General features: G+C 35.0%; 1 protein-coding gene across 3 annotated transcripts in view; it reads right to left on the bottom strand.

The window, feature by feature from the left end:
• Positions 1 to 1,267: 1,267 nt before the first annotated feature.
• GABRA2 (gamma-aminobutyric acid type A receptor subunit alpha2) overlaps positions 1,268 to 24,713 on the bottom strand; it is a 140,289-nt gene continuing 116,843 nt past the window's right edge. For 2 of the 3 annotated variants that reach the window (XM_043438451.1, XM_043438452.1), the window contains 2 exons: positions 21,518 to 21,720; positions 1,268 to 8,004 (listed from right to left, as the gene is read on the bottom strand). In XM_043438451.1, coding sequence (XP_043294386.1) covers positions 7,708 to 8,004; positions 21,518 to 21,720 — 500 coding nt within the window. In that variant the 3' untranslated portion in view covers positions 1,268 to 7,707. Of the gene's footprint in view, positions 8,005 to 15,300; positions 15,481 to 21,517; positions 21,721 to 24,713 lie in introns of all 3 variants that reach the window. The other variant, XM_043438453.1, reaches the window with a different exon arrangement.

Raw genomic sequence — 24,713 nt, 5'->3', positions numbered from 1 at the left:
TAATTCCAGGTCTACAGAGTACAAATTAAGATTAAGACTAATTTTAATTAATTGATTACTTTGGCCATTTGATGTGAAAAACTGACTCACTGGAAAATCCATGATGCTGGGAAAGATTGAAGGCAGGAGGAGAAGGGAATGACAGAGGATGAGATGGCTGGATGGCATCATCAACTCGATGGACATGAGTTTGAGCAAGTTCCGGGAGCTGGTGATGGACAGGGAAACCCGGCGTGCTGCAGTCCACGGGGTTGCAAAGAGTTGGACACAACTGAGCAACTGAACTGAACTGACTAGTTAAATGATTAAACAGTAAACAGAATGAATACTTTATTACACAAGGTTTGGCAGCTTCATTTGAATTCATTATATTATGTAAAAATCTAACTTGTAACATTCATTAATTTTATGTTTGTGTTTTTTCTTTATTAATATAGGCTAAACTAAAAGATACAGAAAAAGCAAGCAGAAGTCTCCAAAAAAGAAATAGATTAGAAAAAGTCCATGATAGGTTTATAAAATGAAAACGTATTCATTCATGGCTATAGAGTAGACTTATTTGGGGAGTTTAGAAAATTTCTCATAACCTCTCCTCTCTCAAGATTCTGACTAGGGTAGAACCAGTGTTTTTGAAAAGTCCTCAGGTAATTTTAAAGTGTGGATAGGGTTGAGAAATATTGTATGAGAACTTACCATACTAATAAAAAATGCCTTGTTATTTAACTTTCTGACATTTAAAAGCATTTAATTTCAGTGATATTAGCAATAATAGCAATGATTCAAAGAAGAAATAATTTCCATAATATTGCATTAAATTCAGGGAATAGATTCAACAGGAAAGCTGCAAGATTTCTGGTTAACAAATAGAATGATGAACTTGAGTCTATCTAAATAAAAGAAAATCACTTATTTTATTTAAGTTTCATGTAAATGTGACACATTTTATGATAGAAGGGAGCTAATTATCTGGGTGAACTTTTATATTTTCCATAGCACCACTTTCTTAAAGTGTTAAACAGATCATTGTTAACTATTCATGATCCTCCCCCCTAAAATTTCAAAGGAGATTTGGACTTTTCCTCTCACCCTATAACCTTTTTATTTTAAAAAGAAGGTTAAGAAACTGATAACATTTAAAATCACTACTACAAAATATTAGTGTTCTATCCCAATATAAAAAGTCACATTTACAGTAAATTCAATTCTTGTAAGCAAACATGTAATGAATGATTAGAGTACAAAAAAACCCCACAATTTTCAGATCAAATATACTTAAATTAATTTTAATAAGTACAAAAAAGATAATGTTTAGCATTAATCTGCATGTGATTAATTAGGAATTTTTAAACAGCAAGCATACTGACACATTCAATAAAGGTCAAATTATTTTACATACAAAAAATAGTGACTTTTCCCAGTTACAGCAAGGTCACAAATTACAAATATTATTAGCTCTAGAATGATTTTTTTCCAACTAGAAAACCTACCATACAAGCATATTGTCACCTTAAAATCTCAGATTAATGAATGCTCAAAGTTTAGTGGTGGAAACTTGTCATGCATTCTCTATGCATGTAGTTGTATTATTAATACATAGCAAGAGGAAATCATTCTTTTCCATTTTGTTTTTTACTTTTCTGATTCAGCAACAAATATGAAGTTTTCTTGTTTCCATGCCTGTGACCTCTAATGGGAATATTTCATGAAAGGTCACAATCCTATTTGGAACACCCTAAAACCTGAATTTTTATCTGCTCAAAAGAATCTTTAAAAAATTAGATACCAATAAACTTGAAATCAATTGTGGAGCAGGTGTCCAAGATCTACAATCAAGCACTTACCCATGGATAGTAATATTTAATTCATGAAAATTATAATTCAAAGTTCAGTTTCATTTAGGTCTTTCCAATCATACATTAAACTTCTTCACATTTATGCTGGGTTTAAAACACAGCCAACTGCTTCAACTACTGTGTTGAGTATTTAAAAATGAATAACTGGGGACAAATCTTTAAGTCATCATCCCTAAAGTAATTCTGTGTCTAACACCTTTGTTTTGCTTTCCTAATACCAATTGTTTTCACAAATAAATTTTGTTGGAGTTACACTTATTTATCTAATAATATAAGCCTGCTTTGGCAGCATGTTGTGGTAAAGTAAGTCTATAAACAAAGCATTAAAAACATTTTTTAATACCAATTAAGCTAATTTAACACAGTGCCAACATCAACATTTATATGGTGTCAGATTAGACTTCTTTCTGTAAATAGTAATTTGCAACAAACTGATGAAATCAATAAATAATCCTTGAAGTTCAATGACTTTGAATATCATAGAACCAATAATATAGCAAATAAAGTCTCTCCAACCCCTAAAATAACTGTCATTTTTTTTAAGAAATGAGAAAAATAAAGAGGGAAGTGCTTAGTATTTTGTGTGCTTAGTCAACTTCAATCTTTTTTTATACATTATTATACCTATAGACCAAAAAAGAAAAATGTGATATATTCCCAGAAACTAAATTGCAACCAATGTTAGGGAACAGCTACTTTCACAAAAAATGGATTCTTAGTTGCTTTACAATTCAAAAAAGGTATAGAACTAATCAATCACATATATAGATGACTTGCTATTTGCAAATGATCAACAGGATATTAAATATAATAGAGGCTTTAACAAACTCTCATTGAGAAACTTGAAATTCAAAGATTTTTTATCTTATCTTACAAGCACAATTGTTATATTATTTTAAATTTAATGGCTCAAAAGAGTCAACCAAAAATACATCAGAAAAATGTTTACACCTTTGTAGAAAGGATATTTCTAACTATGTGGGGCTCAAGACTAAATTCCAGTGAATAAGTTTGTTGGATCTATTGAAAAAAAACTATTCTATTGGCTAAATTAATTACCAGTTTAAAAAGAGCTACATTTGGAAGTACATTCATTATAAAAGGAATTGTTTCTATTTCATAAATTTGTTTAAATTTCTCAAAATATTCTTTCATACTTGGAAAATACACACACACACACACACCCCTATTTCTAATCAAAGCTAAGGCCTTTTTAAAGGTTCTTCGAGAGTATTACTATAAACTGACACTAAACCTATTCCTTGGCATTTCCTACTGGCAATCTTAATTTATGTATTAACTTCATCATAGAGAAAGTGATTTGAAGTGGGGTATATATTATAAGTATTAAAAAAAGTTCTTTACATAAACTGGTAAAATAGAATATTTGACCTAAATAAGGTTGAAAACTGTGATCTAAATATGTTGGATAATTAAGAATTTTTGAGAACGTGATATAAACTTATAAGAAATAGATTTTAATTACCTTTCCAAAATGCCTTTGACATGAACTTAGTCTATCTTAGTACTTTAATCATGATGCTTACCTTGATAGACTCATGATTGTTAAATCTCTGTATATACTTATGTATGTATAATTTCTCACCTTTCTTAGGACTTAAAAAGGGAAAGTGCCTCATTAGGTTTAACTAGAGATAAACATTTTTCAAGTGGGTTTTTCCCTTTGAATTTTTTTCCCTTTTTTTGAGGTCTTAAAAATTTTTTTTTAATTTGATGAAAATATGAGTGTATAAAATTAATGAAAAAGATTAGTATCTTTCATATAAATGTTGAAAATGCAAGATTATGGATATTAAGAGTTTTATTAAATATTGAATTTCATTTTTAAAGCATGAATTCAATAGAGAAAAATATCATTATTTGTCTTATCCATACTATTATGAGTGATTTTGATACAGTGTCTCTGGTCTCTAAGTATGCAAGTGTTAAAAAATAACCACACCCCTTCCCAGTTTTAATTTTATGCTTCTGGATACTTTGGATTAAGAAGAGGTAAACCCAAGGTTGCCAGAGACCTAAATTAAAAGGAAAATTAAGTGCATTACAGGGTAGCAATCGATCAACTCATAATTTGAAATTCTGATTCTTTCTATAGGCAAAAAAAAAATCTGAGAATTGCTTCAAAAATATGCAGATGGATATAGGAATGCCAGAAGACTAATAAAAGGAAAACCAATATAATAAAGCTATTAATAAGGTCCCAAATTTCAAATGAGTCATAAATATTTTGGTATTTCACAGGCACTGTCTGATTGTAATAAGTATGAAGCATTTGGAAAAAAAAATGTTTGATAGATGCTGAAGAACTATGACTTTGCAGAAGGTGGACCTGACCTACTTCCCTTATCCTCACATTGAAATGATGATAGGCCATGCCAAAGTACAGCATCAACAGACTCCATACGGTTTTGGGGCCCTTCCAGGATCTATGACATCATGGCAGAGCTGAGTTCCTTCAACCAGCAATATGAAAAGAGCCATATCACGAAAACTTTATATATATATGTATATATACCAAAAAAATATAAGTGAAATGATAGCTTTTGTGCTCTTTTTAAATAAACGATGAGCTATTTAAAAAAAAATTGGAAATGTGGCTCTAGGGGATCACTTATCCAAACCTGAGATAAATTCGAAATAGATCCCTGAAAAGATTGCTAAACATTAAGACTGGCATTTTAAAAATCACTGAAGTTTAAAAAAATTATTCAATGGTTTTGTATGAGTTCCATTTTCTATTCAAGCAATATAAACATAAACAGAAGAAAACAGCAAAACAGCCACCATCTCAGCACACTCGTGATCTCATAACTCATTAATCAATTCTCAGTGATAAATTAACTTATATATTATATTTGGTCTTTGATTTAAAGTCTTTACAAAAATGAGATGCACTTTGATTTTCAGCTAAATTCTGTGGACATGATGAGTGGTATTAACACATCCCCATGGCATGGAAAACAGCAGGAGGTAAAAGATATTTGTTGAACAAATATTGTATTAGTTTAATCAGAGCAGTAACTATACAATAATGAGATTATATCTCTATATATGTACATGTATTTATCTACATTTTGTACATACCATAACTCTTTATGTCAATATACAACTGCATAAAATAATCATGATATTATGGGCCAAAGAGACTATTGTTATTTTATTAAAAATGTTTTCTGAAGTTATTAATCTTATATTTAATAAATCCATGTCACTTTTATTTTGTGTTTTTAAAAGGATTTATGGAAGGGAGAATAATTGTAAAGACTCTTGTTCTATAATTTAAAATCCTTTACCATGGAGCATCCTCTCTCTCTCCAGCAAGACTAAAGCTTCTTCAATTTATCTAAACTTTAAAAGGCTAGGAAGTGTGTTTTTTAAAAAAAAAAAAGAAAGTTAAAGAAAATAGAAAACCCCGATCCACATTACTGGACTATCTCAACCTGTCAAGATGTTATCAGGCTCAAATAAAATTTTAACAATTGAAACTAAAAGTAAAAATAACAGTAATGATAACTTTCCTGGTCAATCTACCATAAATTTTAATAAACAGGTACCATCAATGTAGGAGCAGCCTTTTGCAAAGGTATAGATGAGTTTTTTTCTGTTGTCCTACAGAAACTGCTATTTACAAATATTTTTACATATGTACATATTTATAAATTTATAACGTATAGTCACACATTAAGGGGGAAATGCAGAACTTATAAGAACAATATTTTAAATGTTTAACAATATATACCATACAACGCACTTTTATTGCTTGCCTTCAAGCATTATGTACTGTCTTAGACTACTGCACCCTTCCCTAAACCACCTGGAAGAGCTATGATATATTCAAATGTGTAAGAAAATAGGATATATTCCATTGTAGTATATGAATAAAGTGCACTTTTAAAAACTATTTAGATGACCAAAAAAGTGCTTTGGAAGGGAATTAAACAATACATTTATTGGCTCATGTAACAAGTTTATTTTATTAAACATTATGGATTACCTTTTGTGAGGGAATTTTTAATGTCAAGGCTGTCTTCACGGCAAATTCTGTTAATAAGATGCATTTGTGACCTTGGTATTAATACAATCATGCAAAGCACATAACAGAATCACACTGAAACAAAAAAAATGAAAAAAACAAAAACCATAAACGATGCAAAAGAAGAGCAGTTTTTGCTGTGATTTCGCTTGCTTCCATAAGATAACTTCTTTTATTGATTTTATGAACATACCTATTTATGCACTATAGTGAAATACTGTACAAAACTGCAAGAAATGCCACTATTTGACTACTTATGTTTCTACAAAAACACCATCATAAAGGTGTATCTATTAGTAAAAGTCAACTAATAACTGCTAATGTATATGTGAGTTTAAAGGATTTTAAGTTTACCCAAAATGTTGAGTCTAATAACATGAGACTCAATTAATAATTTCTGTAACATATTTCAGGGGCATAAAGAGTATTTTAAATTCTAAAAGGAAAACAAATTTTGCCCATTAATAATTAGTAATTATATAAAATTGAAAACCGTGGTTTCTAATTTAGCTAAATATTTGTGTACATACCCTAATTGAGCTAATTGTGGGTGTGTGTGTTTTGTTCGTGCATGTGAACTAATACACAATCTGTTGGTGATGCTTTAAAGTTTCAGTTTAAAAATGTTCAACTCTTACCAAAACCTCTTCTCATATACAAAGCTGCAAATTTGAGTCAGAGAAATTTAAAGTTGCAATTTACAAAAGCAGAATTTACATTAATTCTTATCTGAAAGAGCTGCTTTCAAGACAGAAAAATGTGCCAATTAACTGCCCTGTTCTTTGTAATTATTGGCTTCTGAGTCCTGATGAAAAGAAGCCTTAAGGCAGAATTTGCAGTAAACAGCAAAGGAGAGAATCGTCCAAGTGCTCGTATTCACTCTGTGACACCTATGAATTCTCACTGATGGGAGTTTTTGGCACAGTTTTCTAATCCAATATGAATGTTGCTCCACAGCAGCCAAACTGGATGTTTTTTTCCAGTTTCCAGCACCAAGAAAATTTAGCTGATCAATTTCAATACAACACATACCTGGAAATACTAAGACCTATTTATCATCTTTTTTTTTTTTTTTTAATTTAAGGTAGTTTCCAATGATTAAAATAATCTGGAGGATTTCAATTATTACTTTCAAATAAACTCTGATGTGAAACATGTGATGACCATGGCATTCCAATAGTTATTAAATCCTAGGCATACCGAACATCTTGTCAGGGTGATTCATAATTATTTGAATTTGTCATGCCGTAGTATGTACATGGCTGTAGATGCTAAACAGAGTAATTAAAAGCTGATTTCAAATCTCTAGTTTTTATTCAGATGTGTGCTAAGCTTCCAATTATATTAGCAGGGATTCTGAGCACTCGAGAAGGAAAGATAGGAGGTTCTGTTATTTAGAGGAATTCAGCTTGGAAAGACAATGTTATTTTACTTTCTAGTTAGGTAAGAGTAGAAAATACTCCTATGTCAGACCTAAATCAAAAGGGTCCATAAAGGGTGGTGTAAGATCTCCATTTTCATTGCTGTTAGAATAAGAGAAAATAAATCAGATCACCTGAAATCTGCTTTAGACCAATTCCGAGGGTAAATCTTTTAAAAAGGCAACGGCTCGTTGGGCCTGGGGCGCCTTCTGCCTTTGGTTAGCAAATGCGTGTCTCCATTAGAGGTCCATAAGCTGTGATGCTATATACATACTGTACATGTTGGTTCACAAATTAGCAGTTATTAGTCAGACTGTACATGGCAAAACAAACCAAGTGTAATGTCGCTATACATCTCAAAGACAACCTGTGCCGAGAATCAAGGACTGACCCCTAAGACAGGTTCTCTGTTTAAATATGTGGCCCAGTAAACTAAATTAAATGTACCAAACAGAACTGGGAAAACTATTCTAGACATTCTGTCAATTTTGCTAACGCTATTGAAAGTCTTCTTGGCTTCAGCTGGTTTGTTTTCCGGTTTCTTGTTGGGTTCTGGCGTGGTTGCGCTCTTGGAGATGGTGGAGAGAACTGGGTCTTTTGAAAGATTCGGGGCATAATTGGCAACAGCCACTGCATAAGCGTTGTTCTGTATCATCACAGAGGCTTTTTCTTTTTTCTATTGAAAAAACACAAGAATTAACAGAATGTGGATTAAGACTTCTTAATATTTTCCAAACTCCAGTTTCAAATCCTGAAGAAAAGTATTTTGATAAGCATCATCATACATTAGAAAGAAGGAATTTAGGGAAATAAATGGAGTTAATTAAGTCCTAAAACCACAAGGGTGAGGAAATCCCCAGAGTAAATCAATGATACCATTTTCCTGGAGAAACATTTCTTGTTTTTACATAGAACAATTAAAAATACAACTTTAACAAAATGATACATTTTTTACTCTTATGTGTTACTCAAATATTTGCTGAGTGAATGAATAAACGAAATATAGAAATAATTTAACAAGAGGAATGATCATCTTCAGTGAATGCTCTCAAATTTTGCATTGAAAATTTAACTTCTTTAACTTCATAATAGGATAGGATATCTCCCCTTCATGTCAAAATCATATAGGAATGCTTTTATTCAATGGTAGAAAATTGTATCCGTATGCAGATGGTAGTATAATAAATACCAAAGACATAAAGGAAGATGAAATACAAACGTTTGGATTTCTGCCTAGCTCATCTACATCCTGTTTCTCCTTAAATTTCCCTATCCAGTTCTCACCCACTCTGGTCTGGGTCACAGTTTTCTCCTGCCAGGAAAAAACAGCATTCCTTTGTGCTTTCCCAGTTGGGAGATAATTAGTCAAACTACAGCCCCCACGGGGAATTTTTAAGACTTAAATTGGATGGCGTCATTTCTGAGCTTAAGTCTCATTTAAGAGACCATCTCATGGAACTTAGAATGAAATCAACACTTCTACCATGGTGTCTTTTTTTTATTCATTATACATCAGTCTCATAGAAATCACTTGTATTCAGAGGATTTTTTTGGTCAGTGCCTTTGGCTACGCTACCTCTGATAGTGACAAGTATAAAGTAAGTAATAGGGATTTAGTATTTACTAGTAAGACAGGGATAAAGTAAGTAATTAAATAGTTAATCCCACTAAGGAATTGTAAGTCAAGAAAAAAGTATGAGACCCCTGTAAGTTAATGATCACTCTAGAAAGCAGGTTGGCTTAACCACAAAACCAACCAGGCTTGCTTAGCAATAAAACCAACAACAGAAGCATGAGACATGCCCCCAAACAATTAAACAATTGTGGCATGAAACCTACATCCTGCCCAGTGAGCTCAATAAATTAATGATTCCTAGGACACACTCCTTTGCATACACTAAAAACAAAAATATAAGGACAGGGTAACATTATACTAAAACCTGAGATGATTTACCATTTTTAGCATGGGTTGCCACCTTTTCACTCATTTCCATTGCGCATGACAATCTGGGCTTGACCATGTAGGGATAAGAAAACTTCCCTTCCTGACATGGAGGCGGAACTAGTGATGGAAATATCATGTCTATTCAAAAAATGAAGAATAAGGTGATCTTCTCCCCCTCCCCTCTCTTCCTTTGATTATAAAACTGTAGCCCATTAAGTTCTTGGGGTGTGGCACCCCCTCACCTGCCCACTTTTAAGTCTCATGAGCATCTTGTTCTAATGAATCACTTCTTATCTGTCACTTTGCCTCTCACTGAATTCTTTCTGCACATAGACATAAGAACTGGAGCTCCTCAGAACATCTGAAACGCCGCCGAGTGGTCTTACTTCCCCATCCTGGAATGGCTTCTCTCCATCCCATCTTCCCTATGAGCAGTCTCCTCTCACATTATGGTCTTGGTTTAAATGTTATTTCCTCCAGAAGGATCCCCTAACCACTCTATCTAATGCCATCCTTGCTCCCCACCTATACTTTTTCAGAGCACCCAGTTTATTTCCATCATGGCATTTTTCAAAATGAGTAAATTCTTTCTTCAATTGTGTGATTATCTGATTGACACTCTTCTTTTCTTATTAGAATCTAAGGTCAATGAAAGTTGGTGCTGTATCTGTCTTCTTCACCATCATAACCTTAGCCTGATTCCTTCTATGAGGTAGGCACATAATATATAGCCAAATTAATGAAACCTGAAAATATTTACATGACATTAAATAATACTATTTAATAAAACCTGAAAAACTATGCAACTGCAGTTCTGTACTAATATAAACACACTATTAGTTACCTGAATGCAAACAAATTTGAGGTAGCAATGAATTAAGCAAAATAGTACATAATGTAAGTACATAACAGATTTAGACGACCAATTGACCTAGAACAGAATTTCGAGAATCAATATTTGGAATAAGTGAGTGAAAGTCACTCAGTCGTGTCTGACTCCATGACAATACAGTCCATGGAATTCTCTAGGCCAGAGTACTGGAGTGGATACCCTTTCCCTTCTCCAGGGAATCTTCCCAACCCAGGGATCGAACCCAGGTCTCCTGCATTGTGGGCAGATTCTTTACCAGCTGAGCCACAGGGGAAGCCCAAGAATAGTGGAGTGGGTAGCCTATCCCTTCTCTAGGGGATCTTCCTGACCCAGGAATTGAACCAGGGTCTCCTGCATTGCAGGCGGATTCTTTACCAACTGAGCGATCAGGGAAGCCCCACGCAGTGTAAGTTAACAGATTTAGAGGACCAATTGACCTAGAACAGAATTTCGAGTATCAATATTTTGAATAAGAATTCTCAAAATGTTCAAGTGAAGTAACAAAAGGCCTCTGAGATTCCAGGAGGATCTGTAAACAGCCTGCATTCCCTGTTCTTCACTGCCATCTGGTTTCTCCCTCACCTCTTTCCCTCGCTGATAAGGCATTCTTCCAGACTTGCTAGGAGCATAAAAGAAAAAGATTATCATTTGTAGCTTTATGAAAGTTATAAACAGGTTTTCCCATGTTACATACGGGAAAGCATATAACTGTAGTACAGATAACTAACACTTAATGAGCACCAGGATATGTCAGGTTGAGTGCTAAGCCTACCATGTCATTGGTGACAACACTCACTACTGGCTAAGAAACAAGTTCTATGTTGCAACTCCCAAGTTACCCAATCAGAAACGGAAGCTAAAGAGGCTCTATGACAGGACCAGCTCTCCTGTCTAACAAGTGACTGAAAAAGTACAGACACTTAAATGTGTGTGGCTTCCAGGTCTCTGCTTTCAACAGCCTGATATGTGACTTTGTCTTTGCGGAAGCTGTGTGAACCCTGGGAGTGCTTCTTCTCAAAATATTCCAACTGGAGTTTATATCACCAGGTCAATCTTCTAAAAGACATTAACCCATATGTCTTTAACGCATAAAGTTCTAACATATAGTGTTTATATTATTGCAGTGATACCCCGGTATCACTTAAAATAACATCTAATTGCAGTTATAGAGAATTTGGAGCTTGGGAATGTTTTTTAAACTCTCCTTGCTTCAGCTTCTAGATTTAAAAGAGAGAGAATTATACCAAAGCCATACTGAACTGCGGGGAGGATCAAATTAACTACCATGCATTTGAATCGCCCTGAAAACCGTAACCATTTAGTGGAGTGCAGTGCTGGTTACGGTCTTCCCAGGGGGCTCTGTGGTAAAGATCTGCCTGCAATGCAGGAGACTTGAGTTCGATCCCTGGGTTGGGGATATCCTCTGGAGAGGGAAATGGCAACCCATTCCAGTACTTTTGCCTAGGAAATCACAGAGGAGCCTGGTGAGCTACAGTCCAAGGGATTGCAAAGGATAGGACATGACTTAGCAAGTCAACAACAACAAAGATGATTTTGTGGAAGACAGATGTTCACGTTGGGTCAGGAGTTATGGCAGAGGGCCTAGTCATTTATACAATGAAAACATAAAATGTAAAATATCCTTCGTTGTAAGAGGAATCTATAGATAGAAACTGTGTTGCTGCTAAGTCGCTTCAGTCGTGTCTGACTCTGTGCGACCCCATAGACGGTAGCCCACCAGGCTCCACCGTCCCTGGGATTCTCCAGGCAAGAACACTGGAGTGGGCTGCCATTGCCTTCTCCAATGCGGGAAAGTGAAAAGTGAAAGTGAAGTCGCTCAGTCGTGTCAGAAACTGTACTAACTCTTACCAACGCCATTCCTGCCCCCCACTTGAATTCGCTTCAACTGTACATAAATACACAGGAGACACTAAAAATATTTAACAAACTCTAGAGGAGAAACATTAACAAATCAGAACAGATACTCTGACCAGTCTGAATGGACATCAGCTATAAAAACCCATAAGGGCTGTACAAGTCTATATCAGCCTAATATGTTTTTTATATTTGTATGTTGATGTTCTTTATTTCATCCCAACCAGTGCTGGACATTAAAATAAGCAGTGTTAAAAATCATTCTAACATGTTCACAACTTTTCTTATCATTCCAAAGGACATAATTTCATCATACTTTCTCTTCACTGTTCAAAGTATAGCTTCAATTTCTGAATATCAGTATAAACTTCAAGAGCTCAAAAAGATGATGGGTTTTGGCTTCAAAATGTTCCCTTGGAACTTGGAAACTTGAGTATTTTCAAACCCAGTAGCAAGGAAAGTGCAACAGCCATGAGTACTATTTCTAGTTGAAACTCAGTAGCTGGCACCTATAATTTCACACCAATTTACTGAATGAAGGTCGGGGCACCTCATAAAGCTAAACAGCTATTCCTAGCCACAGCTCTGGAAAGCCTTTCTAACTCAGACTCTTCCAAGATCTTGTTTTCAAGGGTATAATAACTCCCCTTCATTACATTTGAAGATGATTACCACAAATCTGTCTTAAAGCAGATTGTTGCTACAGATTTAAACTTTAAAATATGGGTATAGGGGAAAAAAACTGTTAAGATCATAGCTGACTTCTAATTCATAACTTAATTCTCCATGCAAGATAAGTTGCTTCAGTCACGTCCAATTCTTTGCAACACTATGGACTGTAGCCCGCCTGGCTCCTCTGTCCATGGGGATTCTCCAGGCAAGAATACTGGAGTGGGTTGCCATGCCCTCCTCCAGGAAATTTCCTGACCCAGGGATCAAACCCACATCTCTATGTCCCCTACATTGGCAGGCGTGTTCTTTACCAGTAGCACCATCTGGGAAGCCCAACTTAATTCTAAGATCTTCTAAAGCAGAGTACATAGATTAAGTCCACATAATGTGTTCTATTACTGTTATTTGTAAGACACAGATCTGCTAGTAATAGTATCAAAGAATATCCATACTCTAGACCATTGCTAGTAGATATTACCTTGTCCTTTTCATTACTAAGTGAAAGTGAAAGTGAAGTCGCTCAGTCGTGTCTGACTCTTTGTGACCCCATAGACAGTAGCCTGCACCAGGCTCCTCTGTCCATGGGATTTTCTAACTTCTATTTAAAAGAATCAAGTTTATAGACATCATGCCATGTAGTCTTCTTTGAATATCAGGCAAACCTCTGATCAAGCCCGATGATCAGCATGCTAACTACTTGGGCCACGGCATTTTAGCCCCACGTACCAATTTTACTTTATTTATTTCAACCCTTGACTTATGCTAAAATCTGGAGACCCTTGAAAAGAAATAGGGCAATGAATTCTATTGCTACATGAAAATACTCACTGCCGTGAGATATATTTCTAAAACTTGTGTCCCTAGATAAAGTTGTGGGGTTTTTTGAGAACTAGGTGAGCCCTGAAGGCTAATAGTATCTAATTTCTTATAGACTAACTTTACTAATTCCATACGTCTACTCTAGGGTTCTTAGGCAAGTCACCTATACATTTTAATGAATAAGGCCAGATATGGCTGATAATATAAGTAAAGAAAATAAGGTTAAGTGTGAAGAATAAAACCAAATGGAAGCAGGATGAGGGAAACGAAGGCAATTTGGCACTGCTCTTTTCTATTAATTTTAAGTAACTTAATTCATTTTGCTACCAATACAGGGATGATTGAATTATCTCACCATAATTTTTTACCCATTATATTTCACTAGACTTCTTCACCTATATATCCCACATATACTTAAGACATTAAATATCCAGAAATGAAATCAGGTTACTTTCACTCCCAACCTAATCCTGTACATCCTCCTAATCTGTGAATGACGCCCTAAACTGTATTTCCTCACCTGTGAATGATACCACAATCGAGCTAGCAGCTGATAATCAAGCCACTCCAGTCCCCTAGTAGCATCTGTTTTATACTGACTCAGCTCAAGATCACATCTACTGAGACATAATAACCTACTGCAAAAGCACCCATGCCATGTGCTTCCACACACCTCACTGCTTGTCTCTGTAGGGGCACATAAAACTGTTTCCCTTCTTTCCTCTTTTACTTGATTGTAAGCTTCCTGAAGGCAGAGATTAGGCAATGCAGAGCTTCTAGCAAGTTCCTGGCACAGTGCAGGCTCAAAAAAATGTATGCTTCATGATAAATGAATGACATCTACTGGAATGATATATATATAAGAATATACAATGCATATAACCATACAAAGTATTTTGTAGAGTATAATAAGTATTTATTAGATTAACAGAAGTGAATTCTAATAGTGCGTTCTACAATTATATTATCTAATTATCCCTAAAGTCCTCAATTGCACCATCTATAGATGTAGAAGACTAGGAAATAATAAAATAAGCTCAATTGAAAAATAACACTCTGGAATTTCCACATATGTGTGGAAATTGTTTTACTTGTGATAGAGACATATAAAAGAGAAGTGGGGAAATATGGTTATACACTAAAGCAGTAAATGATTTATTTTTATACATTATCCAGGGAAAAAAGAAAATTATGCTGCTATAGAAACTGTTGATGCTGTTACTTAAGTGGAATGAGAAGGAATTATAACACATACTATTAAACTTTCTATTTCTTAAAGGATGTTTTATAAGAATCAGAATATCCTGAGGTTACTTATTAGAGTGTCCAAATATATACTTAAAAGTTCAGTCTGGGAAACTCCTGATTATAAAAATCAAAATGTCTTACACCATTGTGGCAAATCAATCTCTGTTTTCTTAGAGTATTAGATAAAATGATGCATTAGTAAATTGAGTAAACACTTTAGCTAAAATGTAGACACCTAGTACTGAAATGACCTGCATATAAATGAAAATAGCAATCACAGTTTCAGAGTCGGAAAGAATCTCAGAGAGTGTCCTTTAGCATAAGGAGCTCTCATAAATATAATACTAAATACAATAGTCTTTGGAGAAAACCCCAAGTTTCCAAAGTGGCAAATCTATGCTCTTTCTACATACAATGTCGCTTTTTTACAGTCATTGTGTCTACTAGAAAGCCCATTATTTGTAAAAAAAACAACAGGCTCCCTGATTAGATAATGGTATTGTTAATTGTCTGCTAACCATCCTAAGAAGAGTGATACTTACAGAAGATTGTTTGAAGGTTATACAGTCCATCCACTTCTCTAAGTACTCTAAAGTCTTTCCTTGGATAAAATTGTGCCATGAGAAAGCTATATACTTGGACCATATTAGCTTAGCTCCTTGAAGAATTGCCTTCACTGAGTTGTAAGTTAATGTAATGCCTTCAGCTTTTATTGAAGGGGACTACAAGAAACATCAATATGAAATTAATTACTGCATTTATTGGGAAAATGCTGACATACTTGCAATAGCACCCAACTTTTCCTAATATAGTGGTGGCTTAGTTGCTAAGTTGTGTCCGACTCTTGCAACCCCATGGACTGTGGTCTGCCAGGCTCCCCCGTCCCTGGGATTCTCCAGGCAAGAATACTGGAGTGGGTTGCCATTTCCTTCTCCAAGGGATCTTCCCGACGCAGGGATTGAACCCTGGTCTCCTGCATTGCAGGCAGATTATTTACCAACTGAGCTACAAGGGAAGACCTTTTCTAATATAAAACCCATATTATGTTGTTTAAAAAAGAGAATTCAGTATAGGATTTTTTTTTCTGAGGAAATTTATACTTCCATTTTTTGGTTAAAGGGAAATAAGCTTCCCCCTATGGTTCATTCTCATAGCCAAGAAGCTTAGAATTTGAATCTTAGCTATTCTAGCTATGGACTGGGCTTCCTGGGTAGCTCAGCTGGTGAAAAATCTGCCTGCAATGCAGGAGACCCTGATTCAATTCCTGGGTCAGGAGGTTCCCGTGGAGAAGGGATAGGCCACCCACGCCTGTATTCTGGCCTGGAGAATCCCCATGGACAGAGGAGCCTGACGGGCTACAGTCCATGGGGCTGCAAAGAGTGGGACACAACTGAGCAACTAACGCACACAGCACAGACGTGGACCACAGTTAATATTCTGGCCCAAACGGTGGGCACATTTGCAGTCTACTTTCCTTCATCCTGATTTTCCACTTCTATTTATATAATAGTATAATAATTTAAGGACATGCATTCTTTTGATAGACTGTCTGAAATGCTTTTGGAACAAAGAAGGATCTTAAAAAATACAAATAGATGAATAAAAACACTTGAAATATGATGCAATGTGATTACCATGGAGTGAATCCCAAAATAACGGCACAGTTCATGTTAGTTTGGATCTTATGGTGCTATGCCTGTGTTTTCAGTAATTTAATATGTAGTGTATTTCCAAAGAATATGCTTTTCTTGGCCAGTGTAGAACCACTGACTCATGTTTAGAAGCAAACACAGTCTTAAGAGAGTAAAGGTATATTTTAAAATTTAATTCAAAAAGCTATGTGCTAAACACTATGTTAGGTATTAGCTGAGAAATAACGAATAAGATAAAGCCATTCTCCTCTATGTCATATAACTACTGCTAGCTTTGTTTACAATAAAAGTATAATGTGATGAGGTTACATAAAAGGAGTTTGTGGCAAGTACTGTAAAAGCATACTGGTGGGTGGCAATTACATACAACTGGATAGGTCTCAGGGAATAAGTAGTTCATCAGTTAGGAAAGAAAGAAGAGGGCATTTTAGCAAGAGGGATCAACACACCTAACGTCAAAGAGATGGGGAGAGGCATGGGTAGTTGGGGGTGTTTTTAATGGCTAGAGGAAGAATATGAGCATGGACTTCAGATCTGTTCAATCTGGATTCACCACTTATTAGATGTGTGATCTTGAGCAAGTAACTTTACTTGATGAATCTTATATTCCTCATTTTGACATGGAGATATTCCCAGGCACATCGTGGTAAGTGCACAATAAACAGCAAAATATTTTCTTATCATTCATGATGTAAACAAATGTATCAGAAAGCTATATATTTGGGCCATATTAGCTGAGATGCTTGAAAAATTGCTTTCAGCAATTAATTAAAGAGCTAAAATCTAAATGATCATATTTCTGTTTTAGAAAGATACCTCTGGAACTACTATACAGAATGGATTTAAAGAAGACATGATTAGAGATAATGAGGAATAAACAGACTGAAAATAATGAAAGATGGTAAGGGCATGGCCTATGGACAGACATGTAGGAAAATGGACATTTGACAGCTGGTTAGATCTCAAGGGATGCTTTCAAGTTGTTGGTATGTGAAACTAGGTTTTTCCATAAAGTGAGATACATATGAAAAAATAGGCATTTAGGACATTTTACTTTTTGGTTGCTTGCTGTTTCTTTCATCTTTTAAAAGAGATATGCAAAGATTGAAAAATTATGTTCATGTAGAACATGGGTACCTGTTGGATATACGAACCTGGAAGTTGAAAGAAAGGTATAATAACTGTGGAAGGTAAGATAAAGGTGTGGGCTATGGTTATGATTTGGTTATGCTTAGTTAATTTACACCACATTTATTGAAAACTAATACGTACAGTAAGCCCTGTACAAAGGGCCAAGGATAAATGATTTATTAAAATAAATGTGATCATTGTTACCATGAACAGTGAAGGAGCTAGGACTTAAGCATGCAGTTATAAGCTGTAATAAAGAATGAAGTGCAAAAGAGTAGGATACTATACATACTTATAAAATGATCTAATTTTTCAGGGGTCAGGGAAGCAAGTGTTCAGAAATTTCCTGAGGATTGGGCTTCCCTGATAGCTCAGCTGGTAAAGAATCTGCCTGAAAAGCAGGACACCTGGGTTCAATCCCTGGGTTGGGAAGATCCCCTGGAGAAGGGAACGGCTACCCACTCCAGTAAGTATTCTGGCCTGGAGAATTCCATGGACAGTATAGTCCATGGGGTCGCAAAGAGCTGGACACGACTGAGCCATTTTCACTTCACTTCACACTGGTATTTGTGCTGAGGATGGGTAGGTTTTATCTATTTAGAGATAATAAACAGTAGACAATGCATAGTGTGGCTGACATTCCTACAAGTATTTTCAGTAAATCCCTAAAATGAGAATCACATAGTAATAGCAAGAACAAAAAAATAATTTTAAATGACTGTCTTTGGGGATAAATAAGAGCAAATGCTAGGTAGGCTGGACATACTCCAAACTTAGGCAAAGAATCTCAAAGAACAGAATCAACAGTGGCAGCTGTCAAGATTTAAGGAAGGAAGGTGATATTCTAAGACCTGTTTTAAAGGTCTGACAGAAGAGAAAAAGTTGCTGACTTGGACCTGAAGTGGAGTCTTGGAGTATAACAGTATTCAATGGGTTCAATGGGAATCCCTTAAGAAAAATGAAAAATTATCTGATTTGAAAATGTAGAGGCTGGAATCCTTCAGCTACAGGACAATAAATGGAAAGATCACCCGATTACAGAGAGCTGAAAATTAAACTGAAAGTGAGAACATACACTTTACAAGCAATGCTTTCAATAAGCTTGAATGGAAAAAGAAGAAGAATGGGGAATCTGAGGATGGGGGAACGGGTGACAGAATCTGGAGAGAGTTTTGCTTTTGCCTTTATGGTAAATTAAGTATATTAGGCATCATCAGAAACTTACAGGAAGCAGTTGAAAAAGAGAAGATGGCTTTGAAGAAGTAAGAGAAGAAAATAATAACTGATGGTTTAATATTGAAAAAGGAACAAGAGGAAAAGGAATCAAGAGATAAGGTATAAGAATTAGTCTTGAGGAAGGTTCCAGAAGACTTTGGGAAGTTGAATAAATAGATACTTTCATATACAAAAAGGTATAAATAAGCAAAGTTGAATTATTTGATCCTGCACTAAATTTTTCGATCGATAAAGTTTTGTTAACTAATTTCACACCTGAGGCAAAAAGTAGTATACAATCTTGTGCAAGATCACAGAGCAAGGCAGGCTTTGTCTTCTAATAGAGGGCTCAAATTTAGCTTGAATATGAAGCAAGTGAATTTATTTATCTGTTTGCGAAAACTAACCTTTAAGATCATCAGAGCACAATCTACGTATAAACTGTATGTTAAATACATATTTCTTTTTTCAAACATACAATATTAATATGAATCTCTGAGTGATTATCCTCATGAGACAAATTAATACTTGCCAGTTAACAAACCTTAAATAACTTTTTATATATGCTTTGGATTGACAGATCATTAAGTGCATTTACTCATGTTTACTAACTCCAAAAATGAGGGCTTCCTCCAGTCTGGTTCAACTAAAAGGATCCCATTTTGGCCTATGGATAAAAGCTTTGTATTTCAGGAAAATTACTGTTTTCCACTTAATTAAATCTAAGGAAAACTAAAACAGAGTAAATTGCACTGTTTTTTTTTTTTTAGGCAGATGTGCTAGTTTGAGGCGTTCCACATGCATCCTTTTAGCTTTAAGAACCTGGTTATTTCCAATAGGAAAAAACCTCCAAAAATGTATTTGAACCATGAAAATGGATGAGTACCCCCTGTTAAATTTACCACTGTAAAGTATTAAAATATTTTCCATGAAGGCAAAGTGTTGTCATTAGTATTACACTGCCAGATTTAATAGCAAAAATCAATTTATTCTTTTATTCAACAAAACTTTCTGCAGTGCCTACTAATTGCCTGACACTGTGTTTGGCACTCTAGCTATGGAAAAATGGTCAACAACAAGCAAGGAGCCTGATGTCAGGTTCCCTTTAACTTAACCACTGAATTTGAAACACTTAGAACTGAGATAATACAAATTTTGTTAGTTGTTTTCCTGCAAATTAGGTTGGAGCATAAATGATTTCAACTGAGATTTATCTGCACTACATGTTATCTGATATGTGGATAGACTTAAATCTAGTATTTGTCTCTGTCAGGGTATTGCTTTTAGAATGCATTATCAGGAATCTGGGTTTTTTTGCATTTATAGGTACTTGCATTTTCCAAGTTCAGTGGTTAAGAAGGCATATTATTTGATATGCTAAACTACAATGTCAATTTGATTGGCAACTTAATGCATTAAAAATAAAATATCAATATATTTCTACTTGGATTTATATCATAAACCACTATTTATCTTTTGTGATGTATTTGCAAAGCATTTTATCTTCAAAAAATGTTAGTATGAAAGTGCATGTGTAACTTATATAACTTAAAAGAAGTAACTGCATAGATAGCAATGAAAAAGCAGTATTCTATATGGGGAATGAAAACAAATCAACAATAAAATGTGATGGGAATGGTGAAATAACCTAAGAGTTAAGCATAGAAAATTAATCAGATTTTCTTTAATATTTACTCATTGACTATTAGTATACAGAATACAGCTTATAAAATGAAATAAATGAGCACTTGTTAAAACTTTTACAGTTTACAAAGTTAAGGGAAAAGACTACAATATCAATGTCCATATCATCATATAAATTAGAAAAAAATTATATTCAAATAACTGAAAAGGAAAATCAGCAAGTATGCTGTTCCAAACTTAATGGAAGGGTATTCAGGTAGATACTTTGTAGAAAAGAAACCTTCCAAGTAGAGCTTTTTATTATTATTGAGAAAACCTTACATCATTGTGATGTATACAAAGGCTCCTCTTAGGCAGACTGAGAAAGAAAAGGCCTATTTATCAATGCACACAACTCACGCTTCCTTCAGTACCTGAAACTGGAAAATAGACATCAATAATTCCCAAAGAAGTTAATCTCAAAGATAAATATTTTTTCTCTTGTGGAGTAAATGAGCAACTGACAATGCCCAGGCATTCCTACCTACTTCCTTATTCCAAACAGCATGGGAGCGATCACAGTCCTGTTAGTTCTTTTACATCCAAGCAGCAGCGATGGTACCCCCATCTCTGAAGAGCACTCAGCCCACTGATGGGGCCTGAGAGTCTATAATTGGTAAAAATTAATGCCCACTTTTCTTTTCCAAATCTTCTTACTGAAAAGCAGTGTGGTTAAAGACATGAACTTAAGGGTCAAGCAGATCTGGGTTTAAGTAAACATTAACTTGTGTGAACTTGGGCAAGCAAATAACTTCACTAAGCTATACCTTCTTCATAAAAAAAAAGAGAGGGAATTAAAAAGAGATCCTAGTGATAAAGTTGTAGAGATTATATGAGAGGCCATATGTAGAAAACTTAGCAAGTACTGGACACTGTCAGAGCTCAACTGATGCTGGGAAGTGGTTTTAACAGAAGTAATGACACCAGAGCTCCTAAAGGATTTCAGGCAAGAGCATGCTTTAAAAGAAAGCTTTATGTTTGAATGTTCTTAATGTCAAATTTGAGGAACAGTATCTGTTACAAGCTAAGTGGGTTGAGGGATTCACTTAATCACAGTTAGAAAGAAGTTCTCACTTACCTTGTCATTGACCACACTCTTTCCATCCCAAGCCCATCCTCTTTTGGTGAAGTAATTAACAGTTGCAAATTCAATGAGGGCAGAGAACACAAATGCGTAGCAAACAGCAATGAACCAGTCCATGGCAGTTGCGTAAGCCACTTTGGGGAGAGAATTCCGGGCACTGATGCTCAGAGTCGTCATGGTTAGAACAGTTGTCACTCCTGCAGAACGACAGGAAGCAAAGCCATCAACAGACACTAGCACGACAGCACTGGGAACACTGTTTTTCAAAAGGCACTTTCACTGCCACCTTTAGCCACTAGAAAAGCAACAAACAAAAATCTTCTGAAAGAAACTAGTGCAGTTAATTATCATAAGTGGTTATTATATTTTTTGGAAGTGACGACTCTGAAATGCTTTGCTTTTTCATTTTTGTTTGTATGAATCTCCTTTTCCTCTTAAGTACCATTGAGGTTAGAAAGACTGGTGAAACTGAAGTAGAATGTCCGATGAGGAAAGCAGGTACTTGAAATTGACCCATTTCCCATTAACATTAATTTAAAAGATCCTTCACAAAGCTTCACATTAATTTTTTCATCATTTATTTGACTCATTCTAAGCAATGGACCAGTCATCCACACTAGTGACCACAACAGAACTATGATTAAGTAGTTCTTCATTCTAAGCATAGCTAGGCTAAGTATGAAATTAATTCTCGACTGGTTAGTATTGTGAAGATGGAATTTCCTTAATAATGAGGCTTAGAATCTACAGAAAAATAAAACAAGCAACTAAATGTTATACCTTATAAAATATTAATCCCTAATTTTAAGGAGTAGTTTATACCTCCATTGGTTTAAAGAATGTCATTTGGGGAAATCACAATGGTTAAGTAAAAAGAAAGCAATAACTCAGAAGACAGTCACAACATCAGCAATCAAAATGTCTACAGTGACCTGCTTTATCAGTGATTCAAGAGGATTAATTATGTACAAGCATGTATGCATGATAAGTCTCTTCATTCATGTCTGACTCCCTGTGACCTCATGGACTGTAGCCTGCAAGGCTCCTCTGTCCACGGGATTGTCCAGGCAAGAATACTGGAGTGGGTTGCCATGCCCTCCTCCAGGGCATCTTTCCAACTCAGAGATCAACCCCGTGTGTCTCAGGTCTCCTGCACCGACAGGAGGGTTCTTTACCACAAGTGCCACCTGGGAAGCCCAATTATGTACACACAGGACATATTAAATTAAAAGAATCAAAAGGCTGGAGAAATGTTCATTCATTTTACTTTCCCTTAGGATAAATAAAGCAGCTTTTTTTTCTCACTTACCATAGAGTTAGCAATTCAAAATAGCAGTAATTCTATTTAATTATGAATGAATGAATCTGGGAATAAGATGGTAGTAGTAGGAATGAAAGGTAGAAAGATAAATTTAGCTAAAAATAATTTTAGCTCACTTGCTGCTGAGTCAATACTATAAAACACATTTAAGAAATATATTGTGTTAACATGTATCAAACTGTGAAAGATTTTAGATGGTGTTTCCTTTTGAGAATTTGGTACAGTACAATAATTAAATAGAATACAAGACAAGTATGGACCCACACATACAAACAACAACCTATCCCCCCATGCACACACACATACATAAATGCAATTGACATGAAGATAAATTTAACTTCATCAGCAGTCAAGGAAAAAAAGCAATAATGAGATGCTTTTAAAAACAGTATTGTCAGCAAAATGTTAGGAAAACTCTGAAAGACTGATATTATCCTGGCATTGAAGATGATATAGATCAATGAAATTATCTTTAGGGATTACAAATGGTGTACTACACCTAAGAAATTGTTGCCTAATCTGAGGTCATAAAGATTTAAGCCTATGTTTTCTTGTGATTTTATAGTTTTAGATCTTACATTTAGGTCTTTGGTCCTTTTTGTGGTGATTTTTGTATATGGTAGATGTCCAGATCTATTCTTCTGCATATGGATAGTCAGTGGCCCCAACACCATTTGTTGAAAAGACTTTTCTTTCCCCATTAAATGATCTTACCACTGTAGATGAAATCAACTGATCAAAGATGGGTTTACTTCTAGACTTTCAATTCTTCTTTTTTTCAAACTTGAAACATTTTATTTTATACTGGGGTATATCCAGCCAGTCTATTCTAAAGGAAATCAGTCCTCAATATTCACTGGAAGGACTGATGCTGAAGCTGAAACTCCAATACTTTGGCCACCAAATGCGAAGAACTGACTCATTTGAAAAGATCCTGATGCTGGGAAAGATTGAAGGCGGGAGGAGAAGGGAACGATAGAGGATGAGATGGTTGGATGGCATTACCAACTCAATGGACATAAGTTTGAGTACGTTCCGGGAGTTGGTGATGGACAGGGAAGCCTGGCGTGCTGCAGTCCACGGGGTCACAAAGAGTCAGACACGACCGAGCGACTGAGCTGAACTGAACTGACAGCCGATTTACAGTGTTGTGGTAGTCTCTGGTGAACACTGAAGGGATTCAGCCATATATATACTGGACTTTCAATTCTATTCCATTCATCTACATGTCTCTCCTTATACAAAATTCACAATTCTGATAACATAGCTTTAGGGTAAGTGTTGAAATTGGGAAGCATGGGTCCTCCAAATTTCTTCTTCCTTTTCAAGATTATTTTAGCCATTCAGGGTCCCTTACACTTCCCTATGATTTTATGGCCAGTTTGCTCATTTTTTCAAAAAATATCCTTGGAGTTTTGGTAGATATTGCATTAAATTCCTTGTTTGGAGAAATATTGCCATATTAACTATAATAAACCTTCCAATCCCCAAATGTGATATATCTATCCATTTTAATTGGACATACATGTCATCTTCACTTATTTAGAACTTCAGTTCCTTTCAGCAACATTTTGTCATTTTCAATTTATAAGTTTTTCACCTTTAAACTTAAATTTATTTATAGGCATTTTATTCTTTGGGCTGTTATGTAAATAGAAATACATTTGTTTCCATTTTAGATTATTCATTGCTAGTGTATAGAAACAAAGCTGATTTTTTTTGTGTATTGATCTTCTACCTGACATTTTCCTGACTATATTATCTCTAATAGCTTTTATGTGGTTTATTAAAAGTTTTCTATATATAAGAATAGTGACTGCATATAGAGTTTTATTTCTTTCTTTCTAAATTGGATGCCTTTTATTTGTT

The sequence above is a fragment of the Cervus canadensis genome, chromosome 19, assembly GCF_019320065.1.
Source record: "Cervus canadensis isolate Bull #8, Minnesota chromosome 19, ASM1932006v1, whole genome shotgun sequence".
Classification (NCBI taxonomy): domain Eukaryota; kingdom Metazoa; phylum Chordata; class Mammalia; order Artiodactyla; family Cervidae; genus Cervus; species Cervus canadensis.
Note: the sequence above shows the minus strand (reverse complement) of the source record. Positions and strands in the feature narration are given on the sequence as shown.